The following is a 24,815-nucleotide window of genomic DNA, read 5'->3' as shown; positions in this document are numbered from 1 at the left end:
TTTGTGAGGGGAATAGAACCTGCAGCACGCAGTTTTTCTAATTATCATAAGTACTAAATGTATTTTAAATGAAGGAATACTAATTTTGTTAAAGGCTTAAACCTTTACGAGAAATTACATTTTAGAAAAACGAATAGTGGGAAAACTGTTGACTCGTTTATTTCTGTTGACTTATTTATATATTATTTGTGCAAACGTGCATTTAAACGTCCGTGTTTACGCAGTCGAGGACCAAAAGTAATGTACAGTATGCTATCGCTTATAAATAGTTTTATCAAACATTATACTCTTGTAGTGGCATAATATTTGTAGGTAAGTACTCAAGACTAAACAATTATTTCTTCAGCAGTAACTTTTGGTTTTTGGTTGGTGGCGACATTGGGTTTATAAATAACCGTAATAATTGAAGTTCAAGTAGGGAGCTGCGTCAGCATCCGTAGGCTGCAGAGGAACAGGTAACGGATTTATTCCAGCTGAAAAGAGAAGAAAAACACAACGTTTCGGCCGTGGAGTCTTCTTCAAGTGCCTTCTCCACGTTGCGTCTATTCTTTTCCTTCCAGCATGGAAAATAACCTTGTTCCATAAATATATATTTTCTTAAAATATATAGCTTTCTTGACTGCAGGTTCTGAAGAGACTTTTGCAACAGGTGCTCTATTGATGATGTGCTGGTTGTACTTTTATTTAATTAAAATTAATGTCATTATTCTTTGTACCTTGTTCATTTTTTTACTTAACATTTTAATGTTAGCATAGCGTAGCAAGTTAAAACTCGACAGTTACAGCATTCCTGTTAATTGAAAATCGCGCATTGTGTCGTCTACTTCACTAGAGTTCCCACTAGGCGGCGACACGTGCTGTAACAACAAAGCGTCTTCTGCATGAGCAGGCGATTCCAGTGTTGAGCTACTGTAGGAGTGATCTTGAAAATGTGATTTTGGGAGCGCAGGTAAAAAGTAATTGAGCAAATCTGGAAGCCCTTACCAGGATATCCTAAGAAATACATCACAGGATAGACCTTATATATGCATTATTATTGCAATCTATATTTTAAACAGGAATCGCAGCATTGGTCAAATTATGACAGCTTCATTTTCCTAAATGAAAATCGGATTATTATTTTTTTGCTCACGTGCATCATAATACATTTTTTTCACTCCAATAATTTTTTTTTGTTGCTCTCTACTGTCTCATAGTTACTTTCAACCCTCCTCTCGCAGTGCTGGGATCCTGGGTTCAGTTCCAGCCTTGAGGTGCTGTCTGTGTGGAGTCTACATGTTCTCCCCCTGCTTGTGTGGGTTTTTTGGGGGCTCTGGTTTCCTCCCACAGTCCAAAGACATGCCGGTTAATTGGCTTCTGGGGAAACTGGCCCCGGTGTGAGTGTGTGTGTCTGTGATAGCCGGGCGTCCCATCCAGGGTGTTCCCTGCCTTGCGCCTGGTGCTTGCTGGGACAGGCTCTGGCTCATCTGGATTGTCTGTGACCCTGAAGTGGGAGAAGTGGTTAGGAAATGGATGTAGGTGGGCTGGACATGCTGTCCCCATTCCCCCTAGTTAAATCTTTTTTTGCCCCCTCTAGATCATTGTCCTGAAGGCAGCCGAGCAGCAGCTTCACCTTCTGGCCCAATTGGTGCGGCCGGCTCCACGCCAGGCATTTCAGGTTGCTCGTGTCCTTAGATTGGATGGGAGTGCCTTCGGAGAGAAGATCAGGGTTCCCCCCTCCCGCTGTAACCCCCCCCTTTCCCCCAGCAGCACAGACAAAGGTAAAGCTCTCATACCTTAACTTGAGATCTATTAGGTTGAGAGTTGGTTCCCCCCCTCATCGCATGTCCGTCCTTATTTAAGAAAAGGATGAACTGCTGAAGACAGCAGTAGAAGAGCTGCATTGGAAACGTGCAGGTATAATAGAGTCCCGTGAAAGCTGTGGAGAGTGAAACCTCAGGACTGCTGGGCTAATCGGGTTCTGGTGTGAGGGTGTGCGTGTTTGATGTCCTATCCAGGGTTTATCCTGCCTTGCGCCCATTGCTTGCCAGGAGGGGGTCTGGATCCCCACTACGCTGAAGGTCCCTTTAAACTGACTAGGTGGTGAGTTTGAAACGGATAAAGTGGCTAAGGTTACAGGGGGATGATGTGGTTTTAACCACTTTCTCTCCCCACAACTTTATTCACATTTAAAAGCTGGTTGCTTTAGAGTACTTAAGGTTACAGAAGCATTTTTAGGAAGTCATTTGTTCCAAGTGCCCTTACTTTTCTAACCTCTGACACACAAGCACCATCAGAGCGCTATGTTGACAGCATACAGGTATAGAAAGCCACCACCCCCTTTCAAAATGTTTACTTTTTGGGCTTTAGGGCAACAAAAGGAAGACAAATAACTTTTTCCAGTTTTATTTACAAATTGTACCTTGCAACATCCAAGTGAAAAAAGAAAGCTACTTTTTTTCAGACATTTTGAATAACTGGGTTGGATAAGAGAATACCCCCCTGAGTTAATACTTGGTGCTTGAATTAGTGTTGAGTCTATTTGGATAGATCTCTACCAACTTTGCACACCTAGAGGGAGGAATATTTGCTCATTCCCCCTTACGGAATAGTTCAGGCTCAGTCAAACTGCGTGGTGACCGTTGATAGACTGCCCTCTTCACTCCACTTCTTCCCACAGCTTTATCTCAAAGTTCTTTTGAAAGTACCTTTCCACCCATAGTGGATTCTTTGCTTTGAAATGCACTTCCAAGCAGTGCAGTCCTCTAGAAACAGCTGCTTTTATTCTGAACTAATCAAAATCACCACAGTTGATCACAGCTGGGAGCCAGTTAGTTTGTTGTGTGATTTGTAAGGTGGTTGGTTATACCTGAACAAGTTTACATATGCAATTGTAAGGGGGTTGTTCACTTATCCAAATAAGGTATTTTGCTGTTATAATATTAATTTTCAGAATGTTTTAGAATTTTATTTTCAGTTGGCTAATGTGGTTTGCTGTGTGTAAATAAAAATGTAACAAGCCTAATTTAAGTTGTTTTTATTTTCAGAGTGTCATACGACCAAAGGTACACATTTTGAAAGGGGGTGGTGACTTTCTATACCCTCTGTATACAGTCTGTCACACTTGAACGTTATGTGTTTTGTACTGTATTACATTGCATAATTCACATTGCTTCAATTGTATACATCTAGTAAAATCCACAATGTTTTGTCTCAATGAGGTCAAAGGAAATGTTCCACTAGGATCTGCTTCTCGGCTACACCAGCATCTACAACAAAATAAGTCTGAATGTTTTGCTACACGACAGTAACGAAGTCCAGCCACCCACTCCGTTTTTAGAAATGGACTGGATGGCAGGATGGAGTCTCGAAAAGTGTTTGTGAGGCAGCAGCATGGTGGGCTTGATGAGAAGGGCAGCTGCTTCACAGCTTCAGAGCCCCGAGTTTGATTCTGGCCTTGGGCTCTGTAATCTGCTTTCCCCCCGCCTCCCAGGGGCCCACAGGATATGTTTGATTAGCTCCTTTAACAGGGCCCTCCCATGGTCCTTGTGAGACAGTGAGCCATGAGCTGGTACACCTCGCCGTACCACGCTGCCTTCTCAGGAGTCACTGTCCTGCGCTTGGAGTGGAGCTTTTTTTGGGTGGGGGGGAGGGAGCGGGAAGAGATTTTCGGGATTAAAAAAATTTGAAAGACTTTTAAAACAAAAAATAGCCAGCCTGGTATTTGTATGTGGCCCTGAAAAATGAATTGTAGTACGTCAAGCACAGTGAAATCAAGCCACACCTCAGAAACGAGTGCCAGGTGTGCATTATCTGCATACAGAAAAGTATCATAAAAATAATGTCAGAACATGGTAAATCATGGAACACTTCTATCTTAGCCTGCCAATTTGCCTTGTAACATTGTGTAAACAGATTTTCTAGGAGGTTAATTAGGCTGTCTTTTATGTGATTTCTAATGATGTAGAGGTGCTGTGTTTGCGTTTTTGGCAGGCAGCAGTATGAATCAGACTGCACATGGAGAATCTGACAAGAAACAAACATGTAATTGAAGTTAATAAATCATTATAAAAGTGGAAACTGAATGTGTGTAAAGGCAGTGCACCGTGCAAAGATTCCTGGCTTAACGGTCCTAACATTTTATAGCTGGGGCAGGACAACCTTCGTTGTAGTCATCAACACAATGTTAGCACATTTTCATTACCCTACTCCCATGCATTGATAGTTCTGCTCATGAGCTCTTGTTGTGAAAAACATGAGGCCTGCCCCAACAATGTGGCAATAAAAAATAACTCCAGTGTTCCTGCGTTATGCTGCCGAGTGTTTGCTGCTAATTTAAGTGGCCCTGGTGGAATATTGCTTTGTTAGTGCCAGGGGCCCATCTTTGTTACAGCAGTCCTTAATTAGACACCCAGCAGGAGGCCAGGCCTGATGGACACACAACGCGCTTTGCCAGCTGTCAGCACTGCTCTAGACTAGCGCTGGTCAGTTAGCCTTCCTGTGGCCTGGGGTCATGACCTGGCCAAGGAAACAAAGATATTCTGACCCCATTTTCTTCACTTCGGGGGGGATTTTGACAAGTCCATTTGCAATATGTCCAGTAAAGGTCAGCTGTAGAAAAACGTCTGGGCAGCGACCCTTAATGAAAGGGATCATGAAGAAGTCAGTGTGGCAAAGAGTTTTTTCTTTCTTTGCAGTGGAGGAGATCTAATGCAATAGAGCTGCAAACAGCCACTAAGTTACTGCCACTAAGCTTTGGAACAAATATTTTTGTCTTTTTTTCCCATCTTTGCTTCTGTCAGTTATTTATTTCTACATTTTTTATTTCTATTTTATTTATTTCTACATTTACATCATAGTGCAAGCTGGTTTGTCTGCAGTAAGAAGCCATTCATTTCAAAGACAGCTGCATCAAGATTGTAAAGATAAACACGGTCAATTTTTTTGTTTCTTGTTTAATATGTAATTTGAGTTGAATCCAAAAAACAACAACGACAACGACAAAATTTGTCTTTGGCTCCTCTGGTTGTGTGACAGTGGTAACATTTGCCAGAAAAGTTAGATTGATTTTAAAATCTGCGTCTTCCGGGATGTAAAGTGATTACTTTGGTGCCAAAACAAATCTACTAGGACCTATCAAGTCATTTTTCCATTTAGTTTTGTCTAGTTTGGCACATGAACACATAATGAAGGGAAAGAAAAAGCAACCCACCCTGGTTTGGACTGGAAAATGTAAATCACCTACTTCTGAAGAGAGCTTACATATGTGGGGGGCATTCTGTGATGCTAATCATTACAAAATACAGGGATCTGCTTTAATCTCCGTGCCACCAAAGCAGGCCCATTATACCCAGTGGACATGCGCAGCCATTACTGGGATTAATTGAGAGCTGATAATGTTTGCACTTAGGCAAGACAGGGCTGAGGCTAAGCGTGCAGTACATGTTAACACATAGCATGGTAAAAGGATTTCCCTTGCATGCTCTTATGCACATACTGTATTGCTGGAACATCACTATTCTTTTCCTGTGTCACCAGTAATCAAAAGCAGTACTTTTCATGGCTCAGTTAGTATGTCTGTGCCCTGCGCACTCTTCTAATTAAACCATCAAAGTCAGGCAAGAGCTTGTATGTACTGGATGCACATGCACATTTTAGTTCTTCTCATTAGTAATAGTATAATTACCAAATGCCTTATCAGTCTTATTTTCTGGTATTTTCAGATGCATTGTAATCTCTTTTGCCTGCATTCAGGCCTCCGCTATCATTGCTTCTATTACTCCATCTTCTGTTCTTCTCCTGTGTTTCTTAGAGAATGCTTTATATACTTGTATGTACCTTTGTTTTCCCAGTGCATAAGTTAAAATCCTTGTGTGAGTTACTGCTGCTTTGGCCACTGCTACTACTGCTGTTATAACTACTGTTATTATGACCACCAGAAGGAGGGAAGTATTGAGGGAAGTACTGATAACAGGGAAACATTCTATACATCTAAACTTGTCAAAAACTGGTTGCCCGGTTTTTATGAAAGATAACTTCCTGTCCCTCAGTACCTCCCGTACTGTCGATCAGAGCTGACCTGAAAGATCATGAATGCCATCTCACACTGCTTCATAATCTGTCATGCTTCACGAGGTCTTGACAAAACCACAGTCTATGTTGTACAGTCTGTAGTGCAATGTATAGATCAGTGCTTCACAAATAAAGACATGTATAACTCAGAAGTGATCAAAATACTTAATCTTACAAACCAGTGTGGTGATAAAATCCAGAATACTGTGGATTTCTGAGGAATAGAAATTAGAAGGCCTTTTCTATAGTAATACCTTTTCTGATCTTCTCTTGGAAACGGTAAATTTACAAGTTCAGTTTTTCTTAAACACAGAATGTGATATAAAAAAGTATGCATAGCAAAGTGGAGAATCAGCTGAAATGCTGCAGTGTGTAAGACTGTAAGTCAGAGCCTGAGAACAGTTGTTTAATCAGCTAAGACTGGAACAAAAATAGTTTCTGGCTGTTCTTCAAGTAGGTAGTGCAATTTCGTACCGTGAAATCTAAGTGCCACAATGATTATTATTGACTGTTATGGAGCAGTGTCACTGAACTTTCTTGTTCCTTATGGCTGCTTGCTAAATATCTTTGCAATCTGTGCTCATGTCCATAGTCCATTTCCTCCTTTCTGTGAACCGCTTATTCTAGGTAAAGCATGCGGCTAAGGATTTGCATAATGGCTAATGGACCTGCATGTTTTCCCGTTTTTATTAAACAAAAAAAATTGCATAATTCATGGTCAATTATGGAAAATTTCAATCTGGGTACATTAGAGGGAAAATATATTAAAAAACAACCTTTTGTCTGGGGGAGGTAAAACCAGAAACCAATTTCCCGCCGTGTTTGCACTGAGCTGACAATGAATTTCTGCGATTTGCGCCGACCCCACAGTGTCACCACAGAAAGGGTTCAGTCCTCCGACGTTTGCAAAGTGGATGTTAACAAGAGCATCATGTACCCATCCTCAAACAGAGGTCCCAGACTGTTTACAGAGGAGGGACACCGAGGTTGGGCACAGGCTGATAGACATTAGTGTCCGGTGTTTGTTCAGTTTAATGCTTTGGATGTGACTGGCCACCACTGTTAAGTAAAGACCTTTCTAGGTGTGGAAGCTAGAGGATGTGCTGATTTGCACTGAGACAATGCAGTGGTCTAAAAAAGGAGAGCCGCTAAATATGACAAGGTGAAAGGGAGAAAATGAGTGTGTTTTTGGGGAACTGAGTACATGGAAATATCGAGTTGCAGGTCTGGAAAAATGCACCACAGCTCGAATCTTGAATCACTGTCTTGTCTCATTTTGTTTCTGAGCTGTGTTTCTGAAAGCAGACTCTTTTTTTAAAATTTCAATATCGTGTTACGAACAGGTTTAAAAAAGATTCAAAAGGAGCCATAACACATGTTTTTATGTTTGCTGTCAGGATATTACTAATATTAGGGTATTTTTTTAAATCAAAAGCATAAACATATTAATTATCCTTGTAGAGAGCCTGTGTAGAGAACCAGAGCAATATTTAAAATGAAAGTTTTTACTCAATATGTATTACTCATTGTATCCATTGTTTATTTGTCCTTACATTTTAGCCTGTGATATCATGCCCTATTCCCCGTGGCTGCTAGGTGAGTATCCAGTATTTATGCTTTACCACTTTTTCAAACTCAACTCTGTCTTCTACATCTGAACATTACCAAAATGGTGTAAAGGGTCACATTAGCTGAGATACCCCATTGGTTTTTCCAAAGTGGTTCTGTGTTTAGAACTGAACTGTTCAGCAAACATTGCTGTATTTTCTTAATGTACTTTTATGATGTTAGGCCTTTAAATAAATACCTTTTCTGCATTTTTATGCTTTGTGGGATTGCTAGATTCAGACCTGACTATAACACAGTAGTTTGTCTAGTGCCTTTCACACCAAAGGATGAACAAATAGGAGGGGACCTACTTGATCAATTCAGAGAGGCCATGACTTGTAAAGGCCAGGGGGAAATTTGACCAGGGTGCCGGGGTAACACCCCTACTCTTTTTAAGAAACACCCTGGGATTTTTAATGACCATAGAGAGTCAGGACATTGGTTTTACATCTCATCCAGTGCACCTTTTTATGGTGTCCCCATCACTATACTGGGGCATTAGGACCCACACAGACTGCAGGGTGAGCACCCCCTACTGGCCCAACTAACACCTCTTCCAGCAGCAACCATAGTCTCCCATCCAGGTACTGGCCAGGCTCACACCTGCTTAGCTTCAGTGGGCTGCCAGCTGTGAGTTGCAGGGTGATTCGGCTGCTGGTGCCACAGCAGAAATTCTGTCAATGGTGGCTCAGAAGCCTCTTTATAGATCAGGCAGTGAAGAAAAATCTCAGTATCAGTTGAAAAAAGGATTTAAGAAGGTAATTTAGAGCAGCCAAAATGTACAAGCCCGAGAGGACACTTAGCTATGACACCAGTATGAACACTGCAATGCTTACAAACTGTGCGTGAAATATTTCATGAGAAAGATTTACTGTCTCAGTCAAAGGACAACACCTTCTTTACAACATTGTACCAGGTCACTATCCTGGAGAACTGGTTTCAGAAATTCTGGTGCAGCAGAAAGAGTGCCTGCTACCCCACTTACAGCAGAAACCTAGTCTTTAGACATTAACTCCCTCATGGCCAGACTCGCTTAGCTTCTGAGATTTCAACACTCACACTGCTGCCTTCTGCTTAAAATTCCAAATGATATTCTGATAGGTCTCTTTAATGGAGTATAGCAGGGGGACCAATTTTAAATCTTTCAAATGTAGTGAATGCTAGTTTGCCCTGCAATGATAGGATTGTTTCTCTGGCTCAGTTAGCAAATAATAAAAAATATATAATTTAACACACAAAAATGTTTTTTGAGAAAGTGTAAATGAAGCACATTTGGTGAATGTTATGGTAGAGTGAAACAGAAGATGGGGGGGGGGAGAAAATACTGCACTTAGTAGAGGTAACATGTTTTCAGTTCTTTGTGAAAGCAATGCATAGAAAACCTCCCAAACGCCAGCATCACAAAGAAGTGGAATGAATGAATAAATAAATTAAAATTGCTCCACATGCCAAACAGATTGATCCCCCACACTGACTTCTGCCAATTAAGCGGGACCATGGTGCCAAATTCTCCTGCATTCTCCTCTGTGTTTGAACTATTCCCCCCCCTCCTCATTCCCATTTGCTGTCCCAAGGAGCATTTACCTTCCCGCTTTCCCAGCTGCGCCCCTCCCCTCCCTCCCAACCCCTCTGGGATCCCCGCACCCCATCCCGTCTCCCCCGAGCGAGAGAGGCCCAGGTGCTGTCCCGTACTCAGACAGCGGGGTAATTCGCTACCCCTCCCCGAACACACACGCCCCCGCCTTAACCCGCCCGACTTTACATTCACCGCCGTCTCATTAGCTTGATCTGGAAGAGGGGAAGCCTAATGAGAGACGGTGTAATGACTGAAAACATCTGATCTCGCGGCTAATAACAAAACAGCCAGGGTATCGGGGTCGGGGCCAAAGTAATGTCATGCTACTTGGCCACAGAGGGATCAGGGAGGAAATGGGAAGAGGGGGTTTAGGTTCAAGGGTTTCTGCCACTTGCGCCTTTGTTTAGGTTATCTGGGGACATGAAGTAGAAGGTTTTCATTCTAATGTTCTTGCGAAGTCATCAAAATCAACACACTGTAAATCAAGAACATATTACAGAACGGTACTGAGAAAAATTCTTAATGGTTTGGTGTACAGTAGTTATCTTTTTAAAAGATACTGTATGATCTGAATATTTTACAAAACACAGGAGTGGTTGTGGAATGGCAAAATTGCAAATAATATATATATATCGATTTTTTTCCCCCCGAACTAAAGTATAGACATTGCCTCATTGCTTATTTCAGTGATTGCTATCCTTGCACATTTTGTTGAGAAACGCAAACCTGGAAACAAATCATTCCAGGGTGTGCAGTCTCTTTGAGAGTTGTAGTCAGTTTGGAAGAAATGTGATTTGACGTTGATTGCTTTTCTACCTCTGAGCACTTGTGTATGCAGCATTGATTTCGCATTCTCAGCCTTTCTCCTGGAAACTTATCGAAAGTGGTTACAAACACAGACAGGACAATTATTGGAGTGGGTTAAAAATACTTGATTCCAATGCTTGATTTTGGCTTTGAAAGCACGAATGTGGAATTCAGGAGAAAGGAATTCACCAGAGAGGTAAATATCAGAAAAATTGAAAGGTGTACACTGCAGCATTTAAAGATCAGTACTTATTCATTTTACAGTAGTCTCTTTCTACCCAGGTGTTGACAGATTTACTTGACTTTTTAACTTTAAATTTATATTGAAATATTATCACTTATTTTCATTCTGGTACTTAGTCACAAAGTTAAATCTTTACAATCTTGTGCGAAATAATGCATGCCTTATATTAAAGTACATATCCTTCAACGCAAGCATAAAGCTTTTAAAATCGTAAATTACATGGAAAAGAATAAGCAATTTGGATGAGCTTCCAATTCATTAATTGCTAATTAAGGAACAATAAGGTAATAGGTTATAGACTTGCCTGTGCAATTACACTGTAGTCACAAAGCAATTTGTCTCAGGTCAGCAGCAACCCCATTGTAAAGAGGTTTATTTATTAGTTATAGATGTGGATGTATCACTGATTTAAATAAAGCATCAACAGAAAGTCAAAATCAGTTTGACAGAAATTTAACAGAAATCTTTAGAACAGCACAATGTTTTATTTTGGATAAAGAATAATTAAAAAAACGTTTAACAAAGACAGTAGTGTTGCATATCAGTGAATGTTGCATCAATCAGGATTGAAATGTAAATTCAATATAAAAACTGTACAACTTAAGGAGAGAGAGAGAATCAAATATTTTATCAATATATTTGATACAAATATTTTCTTAAATCATGAATTTACTTCCAGAATCGACTGACGGAACATAATTCATCACTGAATAATTAATTGTAAAAAATGGTAAAGCAGAAGGCTTTAATCATTCACAAAAGAAGATCCCAAAGAAAAAGAGTCATTTATGATTGTACTTCCACGCAGCGTTCCTGTTTTGTATGAGGTCGTCGTTTACCTTTACAAAGTCAAGTACACTGGCCTGTGATGTGCTGTACCCAGTATCTCTGCCATGCTGCCATACTGCAGCAGCCATTGTAGTAATGTCCCACGTTCTTGAGGAGAGTGAAGATTTATTATTGATTCAAATTCAAATGATTCCAACATTACTGTGCTTAATGGTGTGCTAATTCCATTAAATAGCAATGTGTACTTATTTACTCACTCTGCTCCACACATTCAAAGAAAAGAAGCAAAAAGAAAATAGTGAATAGTTAATGAAAGAAAATTTTCAAAGTCCCAATTGCTGAAGTATTCAGACCTTGGTGTAATAAACCTAATTAATATAAGTGTACAGAATTACCAAGAATGAGCCACATAATGAGTTGAGTGGTCTCTGTGTGCAATAACATTGGTCTGCCTAGTTTCATTTTCATTAAATGTATATAAATCTGTCAGGCCCCTCAGTCAAATAGGGATTTGCAAGCAAAGATTCCAGGTTAATCAAAGTTTCAGGCACAGATCAAGGAAAGGGTATAAAAACACGTCAGAAAAAGATATCTGATTTTTGATATCTTTAAAATGTTCTGAACATAGTGAAGTGGAAGACGCACAGACCCCGCCTAGGTCGGACAGGTGAGCAGGTGAGCAAGTAGGAAGCAAGTAGATTAGGAATGCTGCCAGTGGCAGGTTGCAAGGTTTAGTGACCACGAATGGAAACAATGCGAGTGTAAATAATAGCCCAGTCCCTACACAGAAGGGGGCTTGTATGGAACTGAAGAAAAGCATCTCAAATCCCACATGGGTTCTGCAAGCCACCAAGTGACAGTGCAAACAGGCGGCAAAAGGTTTTGTGGTCAGACAAGATAAAATTGGACATTTGTGGTCTGGATGCAGAGTGTTACATCTGAGGCAAACCCAATATAGTAACGCAGACGCCACCATCCCTACTGATACCTGATATCCGTTGGTATGTTTCTGCTTCTCATCAGCAGGGACAGGGAAGCTTGTCAAACCTATGGTGGGAACATAGGCAGAGAAAAGCATGAGAAAAGCAACTGCTTTAGACCTAAAATTGGTCAAAAATCTGCACAGGAGTTGCTTAAGAATAGGAAAGTTGATGTCCTGACTCGGCTCTTTTTTAGAAGCTATGGAAAACTGGAAGGCTATTGCCCACAAATGACCCCCAAGCAACTTGAAAGAGCTTCAGCAAATCTGCCAAGATAAATGGGCAGAAATCGCACCAAGCAAGTTTGTAAAGTATTGTCTTAAACAAAATGGCTTGTGGTGTTTCCACAGATATTGAGTTTGTGGGTCTAAATACGCATTCAGTCATCTACCCATTTTCTAACTGCTTTAACCACTTATGCAATCAATGTTTTTCATTTTCTTCTCTTCAGTTTCTCCAGATATTTACTGTAACTTATCATACCCTTGAAAATCTTCAGATTGAGGATTCAGACGTTGATTATAAAGTACATAACAAAGCATCAATTACATTTGTCTGGTAAATGTGGTGGATTTCCTGCTGCAACCTTTTGTAGTGGCTGCACTTTTATATTTTATATATAGCACTACATATTTTATTATGGTTGCTGTGAATTATTTTGATAAAGCTTATAAAGTTCTGATTAAAGTTATAGAGACATTGTTAGGTTATATTAATAACTATTAACTATAATAAGTCATTGCAGTAGTAAAAAAAACTCTTAATTGTATTTAAGATGTCTAAGGATTTTGCATAGTAGTGTACTGTATATAAGTTCAATGTTTCCAAGAACAGTAACCAGGTAGTTAGAAATTCAACGCTAAACTTTTAAACAAGATAATGAATAATATTTTTTTCACTTAAAATGATTTGTTAAAAAGTGTTGCCAGCTCCTAGAGTTCTCAGTTTTATGTGCAGTTGCAAAAGTAAATGTGAAGAACTAATTATACCTCATAAAGCAATTAAGCAAGCAGTCCACATTACACAGTTGATGGATTAATGCTGACAGAAAATGTAATAATTTTAAGGGGAAGTGTTTGTAATATCAGTATTATAAGGACCGTTTATTTGACTGAATGTTATTTTTTTAAAGAACTTTAAGTATTTATAAATGGTTGATTTTTATTTATTTATTTTTAATTTCCAATTACTAAGATTTTAACTTTTCTTTCTGGTCATTTCAAAATTCCAGTCTGTTATGTTGGCTGTTGGCTAATACTTTTGGGGCCCAGTGTTCTTTAAATATACCCACAGAGGCATGGCAATCAGAGTCGAGACAGTGAAAACGGCTCTTTAAGTGAGGAGGAGAGAGAGAGATAATTAATGAACAATCCATAATGGTCAGCTCTGTGACGCATGGCTCCCATTTTCTAAATTCAGTTCCTCCCATTGATATTGTCTGTAAAAGATGCATGAGTGATGAACTGGCCACTTCATTGTGTGGATTGCTGGGAGTCCCTGAGCAGACAAGCTTTTGGCCCCCGTGACCCAGGTGTGAGGCAGCTGGACCCTGGGCCCCAACAAAGCCCACAGCCCCTGACCCTGACAGAGCTAATGGAGCTCAATATCTCATTACTGTCCAGCACCTGCACTGAGCCGCACTGTGCGGTTCCATTGTGCATGTGTGCCGCAGGAACATCCTTTTATCATCATCAAAGGGGTTTTGTCCTGATGTAGTAGCAAATACTGACTCAATGGGCAATTTAATATAATCAAAGGCACTTTTAACAACTCCAGAATGTTAACTCCAGAGTTTATGGGCCTCCGTGCCTGGTAACAGTAGCTGAATATTCATTTTTAGGTCTGTTGCGGCGGTCCCTCACCAAAAACTACCCCTGAAAATTAAAGTTTTTGACATACATTATTTCAGGGATAGCTTCTGTGCAAGACAGCTGTAGAGCATTAGGGTTGATTTAAAAGGAAGAGCCACCTTCTTAAAAAATACCTGCACCTTGATATCACAAGCAAAAAAATCATCCTGAAACAATGTTATTGAGACCTTTAGATCACCTTACCAGTGGAATGTTTTCCATAAAGAATTATGAAGCAAAAGTACAAAACAGTTTATATAATGCTTTTCCTATTATAAATCTCATTCGGTGATAAATTTGCATTTTGGCATGCAGTACAAATGTACCAAAACACTTTGTTGTCTCTTCTGCTGACAGTCTTTATCAAATAGTGCCAATAACTTCAAAAGGACAGCTGGTGTGCTGTACTACGAAATAACAGCTAGAAGGTTAGATATTTGTTGTACATAGAAACATTTCTCTTATGAGCAAAATATTATGCTGTTTTGATCAGCTGGTATTTAAACATCAAAAGGCTTTTACAACACATGGAATCATAGCTGTAAGTTACCTCTGGTCATCATTTAATTGCGCTCAAAACATGTTTTTTAATAAAAGACTTTCACAATGCTACTATTGCTATTATCTACTGGAGAAAAAAATGCAGTTATAATAAGTTGAAGTTCAGTAGTTATGGAAATCTTATAAACTGAAGGATCACAGAGTCACCTTCCTGTTTTTCAGCCTATTGAATAGTTCCATACAAAGTTTACTGGTGTGTGGTCATTGGTGAATGTTAACCTCACGCTAAAAACAATAATAGAAACTTCCAGTTAAGGTTAAGTCTACAAACCATAGAGAAGATCTAAACCAAAGACGTAAGAAGCAATAAAAAGGGTGAACAGTGTTCTACAGAAGCACAGTATGATAATTTATTATGGACACCTTTCTACTCTGGCTCATAATGAGCTTTGCCTCATGTTCTCACTTTGTAGTGCTGTGATTGATAACAACAATAAAGAATGGCCCTACATTATACTCTGCTTTTTCTACCCCAGACTAAGATTAGCTTGACAAGTGACTGTTCACAATTTGCTCTTTTATTCAGTTAATTAGCTTGTTTTCTATTAATTTATTCATAGGATGCTTTTTTCATTAGTCATTTGCTCAATTCCATGATAACCTTTTGTAGAGGACCTTTTCTGATGCGGCGGCCCTAAAATTTTCTTAGTTGACCTCATATTTTGAACAAGTAAAAATAAAAAAAAACAAGTGAATATTAGCTTAATTTTGATGTTGCACACTGAATTGCAATTAAATACAGTAAATGTCAAAGACATTTGGACACTGATGGTTTAAAATGATATTAGCCTGTATTCTTCTTTGATTGTAGTTTAAAAACTCTTGATGCTGGATTTAGTAAATTTGTATCCTTTGGGGTTTGTGAGCTTTTTGCTGAAGTGAACTTCAGTGCCCTGACATTTTCCTCCAAGGTTAAAGGTCTTTACCGAATGTCATTGCTTGTTTGGGTTCAACCAGATGGTCAGCAGCTATTTTGTTCTCCTTATTAGCAGAAAAAGTAATAATAAGATACGTTGTGTGTATGAGATGTAGGGGTTGTATTAATCTGCTGGGAATTAAGCCACCCTTAAGCAGCAGTCTTTTTCAAGGTCCATACTGAAAATATATTCTTCAGCAGGAGGATTCCCTCGGGTTCACATAAATGTCTCTAAACAGGGTATATTTTAAGAAACTTGTCACTTGCTTTATTAAAATAATTGTTTTGCAGCTGTTCGAACTTTATTTCCATGGTTGTAACAGCCCTGCTCACTACTAGTACAATCCCACCATCGTAATCAAGTAGCAGAAAAAGTGTCAACTGACCATCGGTTTGAGCAGGGCTGCGCGGATGTTCGACCGCCAAGTGAGAAAAAGCGGCCAGGACGTCTCTGTTTTCTTCGGCCGGGTCGTGACCCCTCAGACCACTGGCCGGCTGCTCAGAGACCAGGGCGGGCCAGTGTGAGTGTAGCGTGCCGCAGAGCAGGAGCCAGAGGCGGGTGGGCCGGGGAGGTGTCCCTGCTGTGACTCTAATTAAAAGAGGCTCGGGACAGAGGGGATAGCTCTACACGCGGCGGGGCTCTTCTCGGCCCAGCCTTTGATTAATGACGCGCAGACATGCCCCAGAATGCAGAAGCACGTGCGCTCTGAGCAAGCAGAGTGGAGCCTGCCTCTCACTACTCTGCTCCGCAAGGAAGGGGAATTTTCCAAATTAAGCCAGCCTCTTGGCTCCTTTTCAAAACTTGCACTATAAATATTATTTTTTCCCCGCGCTGAGTACAGTAGATCTTTTTGGAATCTCAGTAACACTTTGTCTGTGTAATAATTTATGCTACACTGACAGAAATGCCCGGTTGTCTAGCTATCTAGATTGATGTCCGTCCTGAGCATCATGGCTTCTGTAAGTCTCCAGTGAATAAATACAGGATCTAACAGAGCTGCTGGAAGAAAGCCTTTTTAAAACTTAAAAACTTCTGCGCAGGGCCATTCTTAGGAGGCTGGATGAGTGAAACTTAATGTGGGCAGCTGGTTAACACTGAAGTTCTGGGAGACATTATGGACTTGTGATTTCTGATGAAAAAGTGGAAAAAAACCAGCAGTGTGTGTGATGATCATATTCATCTTACAGATTTAAATAAGGAGGGAGAGATAGTGCTGAAGACTGGGCGAAGGCAGTGCTGTATTGGGTTTCTGGTCACTTTAACCTTTTAACAGCCACACTGCATTACTTGCTGTGTCCATTCTCCTACTTCCAAGCAAAGCTGCAGGCGACTTTGGATGTGAGAGTGGCTCTGAGTCTGTGCGTGGGCGACAGAGTGGCAGAAATGATTATTCCACACAGAGTCCAGGGATTAGACGAAGACAGAGAGGATAGGTGGCTTCAGAAACACATTAATGCACAGTCAGAGCTGGAGACCTTTCCAGAGCCCTCCTTCTTGGGGGGGCACATCTTGGCTGTACTAGAGCTTTTCTATTTCTTTCCTTTAATATCAGAGTTGAAAATAATGGGCCATCGGATCAAAACATGCCTGAGTTATATATGCTGTCGGAGTGCCGGCAACACAACACAACAGCAAAGTTGCAATTTTTTTTTAATCATAAAAGAATAGCTTCATTAAACCAACGTTATCTTTTTCCTTTTCGCACTTTTGCTTTTCTGCATTTTTTGTTTTTGTTTTTGATGGTCTGCCACGGATTATTCTTGGGGGTGTCTGCCTCCCTGCTCCCAGCTCCTCAGTGTTGGCATGTCCCCTCATTTGCATGGGCCCATCATTAGCCGCTGTTCAAGCATCTGCCTGAAATAAGAGTCTGGGTGATCTGGCCCTCTATTAGGGGATCCCCCAGATGATACCAGGCCAGATCGTCCATCATGCTGACGTGCCCGGCGCTCTGAGATATCTGGGTCTGGCAGCCCATGCATATTCAAACGACCCGCGGCAAACGCTAAATCAGAATAAATGTGTCCCTGCTAGGCAAATGACTTCTTCATCTATTGTGTTGTGGGCATCATATTAAAACCTGCTAATAAAGAATATAAAGATGTCCCGTAGTAATATCTCCCCCGAGACTGGCAGAGGAATGAAAGGGCTTCGTTTCGTTTAAACAACAACAGTTCACAGACAACAGTACTAGTCTAAGGGTGATAGCAGAAGGGTTAAGCACTGTACTGTATACAAACCATCTCTTAGGTGTGGTCCAGGTTTCTAAAAAACTTCACGAGTCTTGTAGAAACTTCTCACATTCTGTTTTCTTTCTGTTTACCTTTTGAACTGCAAGCTTGCTCTGCTTGTCTACAGAGACCGTCGAGTTAAAAATCAGCTTGGAAGCAGAATACTTGCAACTTGTCAGACGTCCATGTGTTTTTGCAAAGTGTCGTGTAAAATGTGCAGCTGGAAATATGCTGGAAGTGAAAACTGTTTTGCTCAGCAGTATATCAGAGGTAGGTTAGGAATATATTTTCTCTGGGAGTTGATTGAGCGTCAAATCACAACAAGGGCATCATCATTAGCTCAATGAAATGATCTTTATACTAATTAACAGCACTTTGCTTGTTAGGTTTTAAAGTGTAACTCAGTTAGCATTTTATTTGGAATCTAAGCAGCCCTCAGGGGGATCCTAATTTCGGTATGGTGCTACACAGTGGCTGAAACACAGCCTGTTCTGTCCTTTGTGTTGAAATCACATTGACAGGCAGTTTTATCTGGCTGGCAGGCTAGGAACCACATACTCTGCCCCTTCTATTACAGTGACAGCAGCCCCCATTGTTAAGCACAGCCAGCCATTGTCAAAGCATGTTAGCAGAAGTGTGACAACAGTGTTCCTACAAGGGTACAGCAGCATTGCACCTGGGATTGAGCATGACAGCACAGTTTTCATGTTTTATCTGGATTTTATCCATGCCAAAACATTTTACCAGGATCACACTGGCATTCTGCGTGACACCTACTGTATACCATTCTATGACTTCTGAATAAAGACTTGTGCAACGTTTTTGTGGTTCTGCAAAAAAAAAATTCTCATGTTATTAGAACTGAAAAACTAAAACAATTAAACAAATACTCATTCAATACTTTTGAAATAATTAAAGTAAAATCTGTTTACATTTTGTGTTATTCTCATTTATAAGACGTGTCACGTGAAGCTCTTTTTCAAGATTGTTTCTTCATGAAAATATTCCATTGTTAATTTGTTGTGACAATTCATAGGCATTAAAAGGTCTGTGTATTCATTTTTTACTTTTAAGAGAACTTTGCCTACCTTGATGTTAAAATGTATCTTATAGGAACATTTGTTTCTTTTAATAATATAAAATGAATTCCTTTTATAAGGAAAAAAAGCATATAGTTTAAATGTTGTTTATAGGTTTTTTTACTAGGGATCTCTCTAGTATTATAAGTATGGTCTTATCTCTAGGATTAGCTATTCAGCATTCCAGTTCCTAGTTCCATTAATTGGCATGACAAAATAAATCTGTCTACTTGCAGCAAAACAAATTAGGCCAAGAAAGTTTGTGAATCAAATGGAAAATAACTCACTGGGTCTCAGTTAACACCCTTATTTACTAGAAGTGACACACGAGATCTGTATTTTCTTAACTACAGGTCTGCAGCTCAAGAAACAGTAAAACATTTTTGTCTTAGATCTCACTTGAAAAAGTCATTATTATAATGTTGTTTCCTGAAGCTTGCTGTTAGACAGCACGTTAGGACTATGGGCTAATCATTTCAATGTGGCAGATCTGAGAGCTGGACTCATGGCAGGCTACATCGCTAACTGACGGAAGGCCAGCGGGTGATAAGGTCTCACTAGCCAGGCTTTAATTTATCAAGGTAATAAAATGGGTGCTTCCTTCCCTGCTAATTGCTAACTAAGTCGATCAAGCTCCAAGGTGGAAGGAGGTGGCAGGGAGCTGGCCTGATTCAAAGGGCTTTGTTAAGCTGGGATGTTATATTCTCCCCGAGGAACATGCCAGTGCTGTGAAATAGCCGTTATATAAAGGAAGTTCACCAAACAGGAAGCAGTGGACTCTGGGCATGGCGTCACATGGGTCGCAAGTTTTAGGCCACCAAGAATATCAACTATGCTGAGCTTAGTGTTACGGAACCTTTGTCGTAACCTTGCCGTCTTATTTTTAGCTGAGCTGTCCAATCCAGGAGACCTGAATGAACTGTTAGTCTAGAATTTATTTAAGTTAGAATGACAGATATTTTTCATTGTGAACGCTCCACGGGGTCTATGCAGGGCCCTGCCAGGATGTATGGTGCTTTGCATGGCATGAGCACACTGTGCCACCCGCAGGACTAGGGCACAGCTGCAAGCCATAGCAATGACACGCAGGTGCTGCTCACTGCCGGTTAATTCAGAGCAATTCCAGTCTTTTCTATGAATGGGCTCCTTTAATGGTTAAGCATCTTTCACTGAGGCCCGTTTTTTATTTCCCAAAAGCCGATTACCAGCATTATTTGTGAAACTGAACATTTTCAGGGTACAGCAGTTGTGGTTGTGTTCCTCTTTCAGAAAGCTCCCTAACAAAAGAGTTTTCCATTTCACATGGGTCATCGTTTCACTTGTGGTTGAAGACGTTCGAGTAGGTGGCCACGTCAGCATGGGTAGGCGGCAGACTACCTCCGCAGCCGAAACGTTGCGTCTCTTTTCTTTTCCCTCCAGCGTGGAATAAACCTTTACCTGATCACTTCACTATTGTCGTGCTCCCCATCCAGACGTCTGGCACAAAGAGTCATTTTAAAATGTAAGCTGATGAACATGGGGGCGTTGTCACTATTAGAGGCAGAATCTGCACGCATTTATCCCTCCAGTATTTCGGAATCTCCCATACCCACCCCATTTTCAACAGTATCGAAAAAACAATGAATCATCAAAAGCGGGAGAAACTATGTTATCTAGCTGCTTTCTCCCAATGCATTCAAAATCTGTTGGTTCGAGTTTGATATTAAGAGGATGCATAAACTCTTAGTTTGGAAAAGTTCCCTAGAAAGAAAGAAGGTGCACAGTTTTGCAGACCGAAGAGTGAAAATGACAAGTCTGCGTTGCACAAACCCAATATTGCTGATGTAGATTATCAGGATATGTTTTATTCTTGGAAGACTGCACTAGGCTAGACTTACAGTATGTCTACTGATTGTAGATTTCTTAACGAGATCTGAAGTTTCTTTTTTTACTTTTTATTTTAGAAACTTTGTTTAACAACCCAAGGGAATTTTCTGCTGTACTTTACGTAATTATCTGAAGCACTCCGTCCTACCAGACTCAAGCAAAAGTGCTGGTGGGCCGGGGTCTGGAAAATTACAGCCTTCTGCAATATCTGCAGGAAGGTAACTTGTAATTATCCAGGGTTCGATCATGTGGGACGTAGCTAGCCAAGCAAGGCTATTTGCATTACAAAAACAGAAAATAAACTGTTTCAGGGGGAAAAAAACAACTTCTAATGAGAGAATCTGGGGTCCCTGCAGAGAGCAGTGGGTTAATTATCCCCCTGCTCCCCTGGCTTCAATAAGAAAACACAAAAGAGTATAAAAGAACAATTTGGGCTGCCCCAGCTGTGAATACCCAGCCCATCATGGGGACAATAGCCGGGAACTGCCACAGTAATTCAGCGTGTGATCATTGGCACGCCCTCCCCACTCCAGCTTTGTTTAAGCGAGCCGACGGCGCTCCGCTCCCCGCGTGGCCAGATGGGATAATCCATAATGCAAAGGGTCTCCCCCGCCCGTTCCTGCCCCCTTTCAGATGCCCTCATCACAGGCCCAATCGGAGCCCCCTCTTGCCTAATTAAGCGCAGCTTTGCCGGCGCCCCTTGTGATGCGTTTCCGACCCCCGATAGGACTGCCGCACCTGGGGATGCTACCTGTTACCCCTGCTGCTCGGCAGCCCCTCCCCGCCGGACGGGGGGCCCAGCTGTCTCTCCCGCCGGCCCTCGCTGGTCTGTGCCCACGCCTGGTGATGTATGGCGTTTGCAAGCCGTGTTGTTTTAGGAGCAGTGTGACCGGCCCGCGCCAGGCTCGCAGGGCGAGATGCCGTTCTCGGCGGTTATATATTGCCTGGCTGGAGCGAAATGTGCCTGCGTGTCTGTGACAAGAATTTCCGTCATTTACTTCAAATGTATTTGTACTGTTGATACGAACTATTTTCTGGATGTGTTGTTTCTAGGTTGTCTAATGTCATCTCCCACCTCCTAAAGACATGCTAGCTAAGTTCAGTTGACTTTTTCAATTGTCTCTCTGTTAGCTCTGGCTGTACACTAGCCCATCCAGGGTTCGAGCAGTTATGTTCCTCTAGTACTGGACTGCACCCCATGTTTTCAAGGTAGAATTTTGATTGCTGGGAAACTCACAAGGACAAGTGGCTTTCAAATAGTGGATGGACAGCTGTTTTTGGAAATACTGTACCAAGATTCATTCAAAAACAAAATAACATCACTAGTCAAAACAATTCAATGTTTCAGTCATCACATCAAAGGCAGTCTGAGGAGAAATTATTATTCAGTGCTATTGAAATAGTGTACAGCACACTTGGCACTTAACTGTATACTCGACTGTGAATTAGTCCTGAAACTGAAAAAAAAACATATCTCAAGAAGTTGAAAATTGGTGTTCACATAGTTATATATTATTCTTCCATTTGGAGCTCATCACATGCTTTTGTTGTTTGTGGATTCTGTGTTCAGTCAAATGTTGAAGTGCACAACCTTTCAGCATGTGACTTTAGAACAAGCATCGGAGTAAAGAGGAGACTAACAAAGTCAATTCCACTGTTCACATAAAGAAGCAGCAGAAAAAAGCATATTATGTGCTTTTTCAATGAATCATTTCATGCTCATTCTTTATTCTTGTATAGCAAGAATTCCTTATTGGAGGGAAACTGGAATTATATTACGTAAAGGCTTTGTGTTGTTTCATACAGTCTAAAACAGATGTAAACTTGGTATCAAGCACAGTGAGGCACTGGTCACTAAAAGTGAGCCGCTTAGAGGGCTTAAGATCTAAACTACGCATTCATTAGGTTCGGATTGTAGTGTGGCCATCTAGATGAGATGGACATGGTCTGCAGCCTTTTGAAATTAGCAATTTGGACGGGGCAGGGATATAATGTGTATTTAAATGACTCCTTTGCATTTTTGCAGATTAGCCTTTGTCTGGACCAAAAAAAATTAAAAACTGCTAGAGAGAAATCCATAAAAATGCAAATGTATAGAGGGTGTGAATGACAGGGGGTCTGTTTTCTGACATAATATTCTGGGGCTCGCAGCTAATTGTCCCTTTGTTGTGCAATTAAAGCAAGTTTACTCTAGGTTTAGGGAGCCAGGCTGAAGCACCGCAGTTTGTTTAGCACCTCCCCGTATCTCACTCGCTGTCCCAGGCCCCCCGAGAGCAGATAATCCCCCAGAGCTGGAGCACTGACTCCACACGAAAGCCGCCTCCAGTCTCTGAACTCTTGGACCAGGGGAATGGGAACATTAATTAACGGTCACCTCAAGTTTTTATTCAAGCCATTCAGTAGCGCTGACTGAAACTGAAAACTTATTGTATACGCTAGGCTAAAATAGTCGCGAAACTATGAGTAAGATGTGGGGGCATTTTAGATCGATGGGAAAGGAAGGAAACATAAAGATAGACAAAAATAAGGGAAGCCGTGAACAAACGATATAGGGCAAAGTGGAGCGCATTATGTTATTTATTCAAATTGAAAGCATGATTAGAACAAGTGCTTTTAATATCAGAATGACTGGAAAGCAGGTAAAAGTATCAGAAAGAAAGTGATTGAATTCCATGGCAATCTAAAGCCTCAGACTGCATTGGTGCCGTGTCTTAACTGTTTCGAGAAGAATGCAGTGGCCCAATCAATGATGTTCTTTTCCAGTCGTAAGTCTCAGCTTTTTTTTCCCCCCCGTTTGGCAATGAGTCCCACTAAGCCTGCTCACTTAACTTAACGTCTTGGTCTGTAAAATAAAGAGATATCTAATTTTATCCTCCCCGTCCAGGGTGCACCCTGCTCGCTGGGTGGGCTCCGGCTTCCCGCGACACCGTGTGGTACAAAGGGGTTTGGCCAATGACATGTCATGACAGGATTTCATTTTTTGAAATGTTATCGAAATATTACACAGGCATGTCTATCGTACGTCTTTGTGGTCTGCAGAATGTACAGTAGGTGTTGGAAGAAGGGGTTAGCAGACAGGAGCAGGGCCGGGGACCCCCGAGGGATGGGCTGTGTCTGAGCGAAGCGGCACGCCGAGCTGAGCCTGCTCTGCCGGGACCGGTGGGCAGACGGGCATCCCGCTCTCCAGCGGTGCCTGTGCGCAGGAGAATGCCAATTATGCCATGCGGCACATATGGGGCCTGTACCTGACGTAAAGACGAACGGCGGGGGGACACCAAATGGTGGCAACCGAAAGGTCACGAGGCTGGGGGCGCGAGGGGGCTGATGCCATCTCTCGCAGTTGGCAGAAGATCCCCCAATTACCGCGGCGTGGTGCCGCTCTTTCCAGCTGTGGGGGTCCGACTGCCCCGCCGCGTCTGTGTGGGGCTCCCGGGGCACCAGCTGGAGCACCCCGGGGGGGGTACTGCCGTCTGCCCGCCCGCTTCTAGCTTCTCCTCTCCGCGGTCTGAGCTCTGGGTGTCCTGCCTGCCAGCTCGGCACCGTTTCTTTACCCTGGGGGGTTCTTGCGCCGCCTTCTGCAGACAAAACCTGCTGTTTTCTCTCCATCTTGTCCGACTGGGGGGGCTGCAGATCTCCGCAGGTGTGGAACAGCTGTGTTAACCTCACGCCTGTGTCCAGGGAGGTTTCCTCCTGGCTGATGACAGGGTTTGCAATTGTCTCTCTCCTTCGTTAATTGACTGGTTCACATGAGCAGCCTGTACGTGGATGTCCACACGGAGCGTGGAAGAGATGTCCAGCCTCTGGTAGGATTCGCTGTGATTTAATGTGCCGTCATCTGGCTTTTCAGACTGGAGGTGCTGCCCGATGTGCCGGCCGTGTCTTGAGTGTGGGTTTCGTTGTTTCCTGACTGCGAGCCTCTGGGGTTTCTTAGATGTGGTGAAGTTGAACTTTTTGCAACTTTTCGATGTCCGAGGCTACTAGTGCCACCCCCAAACGTTCAATGTGACCTCTTCTATTAAGACTGATCTTCACCGGGATGGTCAGCACTCTTCCTGAGGCGTGTGATTTCTGTTTCTTTGCAGAAAATTGCCAGCAGCTCAATGAAAAAAAAAAGCATGCCTCTGGAAGAAACGCTATTTTCTCTCTCCAGGGTGAGAGCTACGTGGCATATAAGGTTTTGTCAATAGAGTGTGCTTAATTAGTGTAAAGCTAATTGTTCTGTTTCTGGGAGCCAAGGGAAGGAGGCTGTTCCACCTGTG

At 41.7% G+C, this 24,815-nt stretch overlaps 1 protein-coding gene across 1 annotated transcript in view; it reads left to right on the top strand.

Annotated features, from left to right (window-relative positions):
* The first annotated feature begins 33 nt into the window (after nucleotides 1-33).
* Nucleotides 34-24,815, top strand: part of robo3 (roundabout, axon guidance receptor, homolog 3 (Drosophila)) — a 177,264-nt gene continuing 152,482 nt past the window's right edge. Inside the window, exons 1-3 of the mRNA XM_069182436.1 lie at nucleotides 34-312; nucleotides 1,577-1,760; nucleotides 7,612-7,647. Coding sequence (XP_069038537.1) covers nucleotides 7,623-7,647 — 25 coding nt within the window. The 5' untranslated portion in view covers nucleotides 34-312; nucleotides 1,577-1,760; nucleotides 7,612-7,622. The remainder of the gene's footprint in view (nucleotides 313-1,576; nucleotides 1,761-7,611; nucleotides 7,648-24,815) is intronic.

Source organism: Lepisosteus oculatus, chromosome 23 (genome assembly GCF_040954835.1).
Source record: "Lepisosteus oculatus isolate fLepOcu1 chromosome 23, fLepOcu1.hap2, whole genome shotgun sequence".
In the NCBI taxonomy this organism is placed as follows: domain Eukaryota; kingdom Metazoa; phylum Chordata; class Actinopteri; order Semionotiformes; family Lepisosteidae; genus Lepisosteus; species Lepisosteus oculatus.
This window is presented reverse-complemented; position numbering and strand designations above follow the sequence as displayed.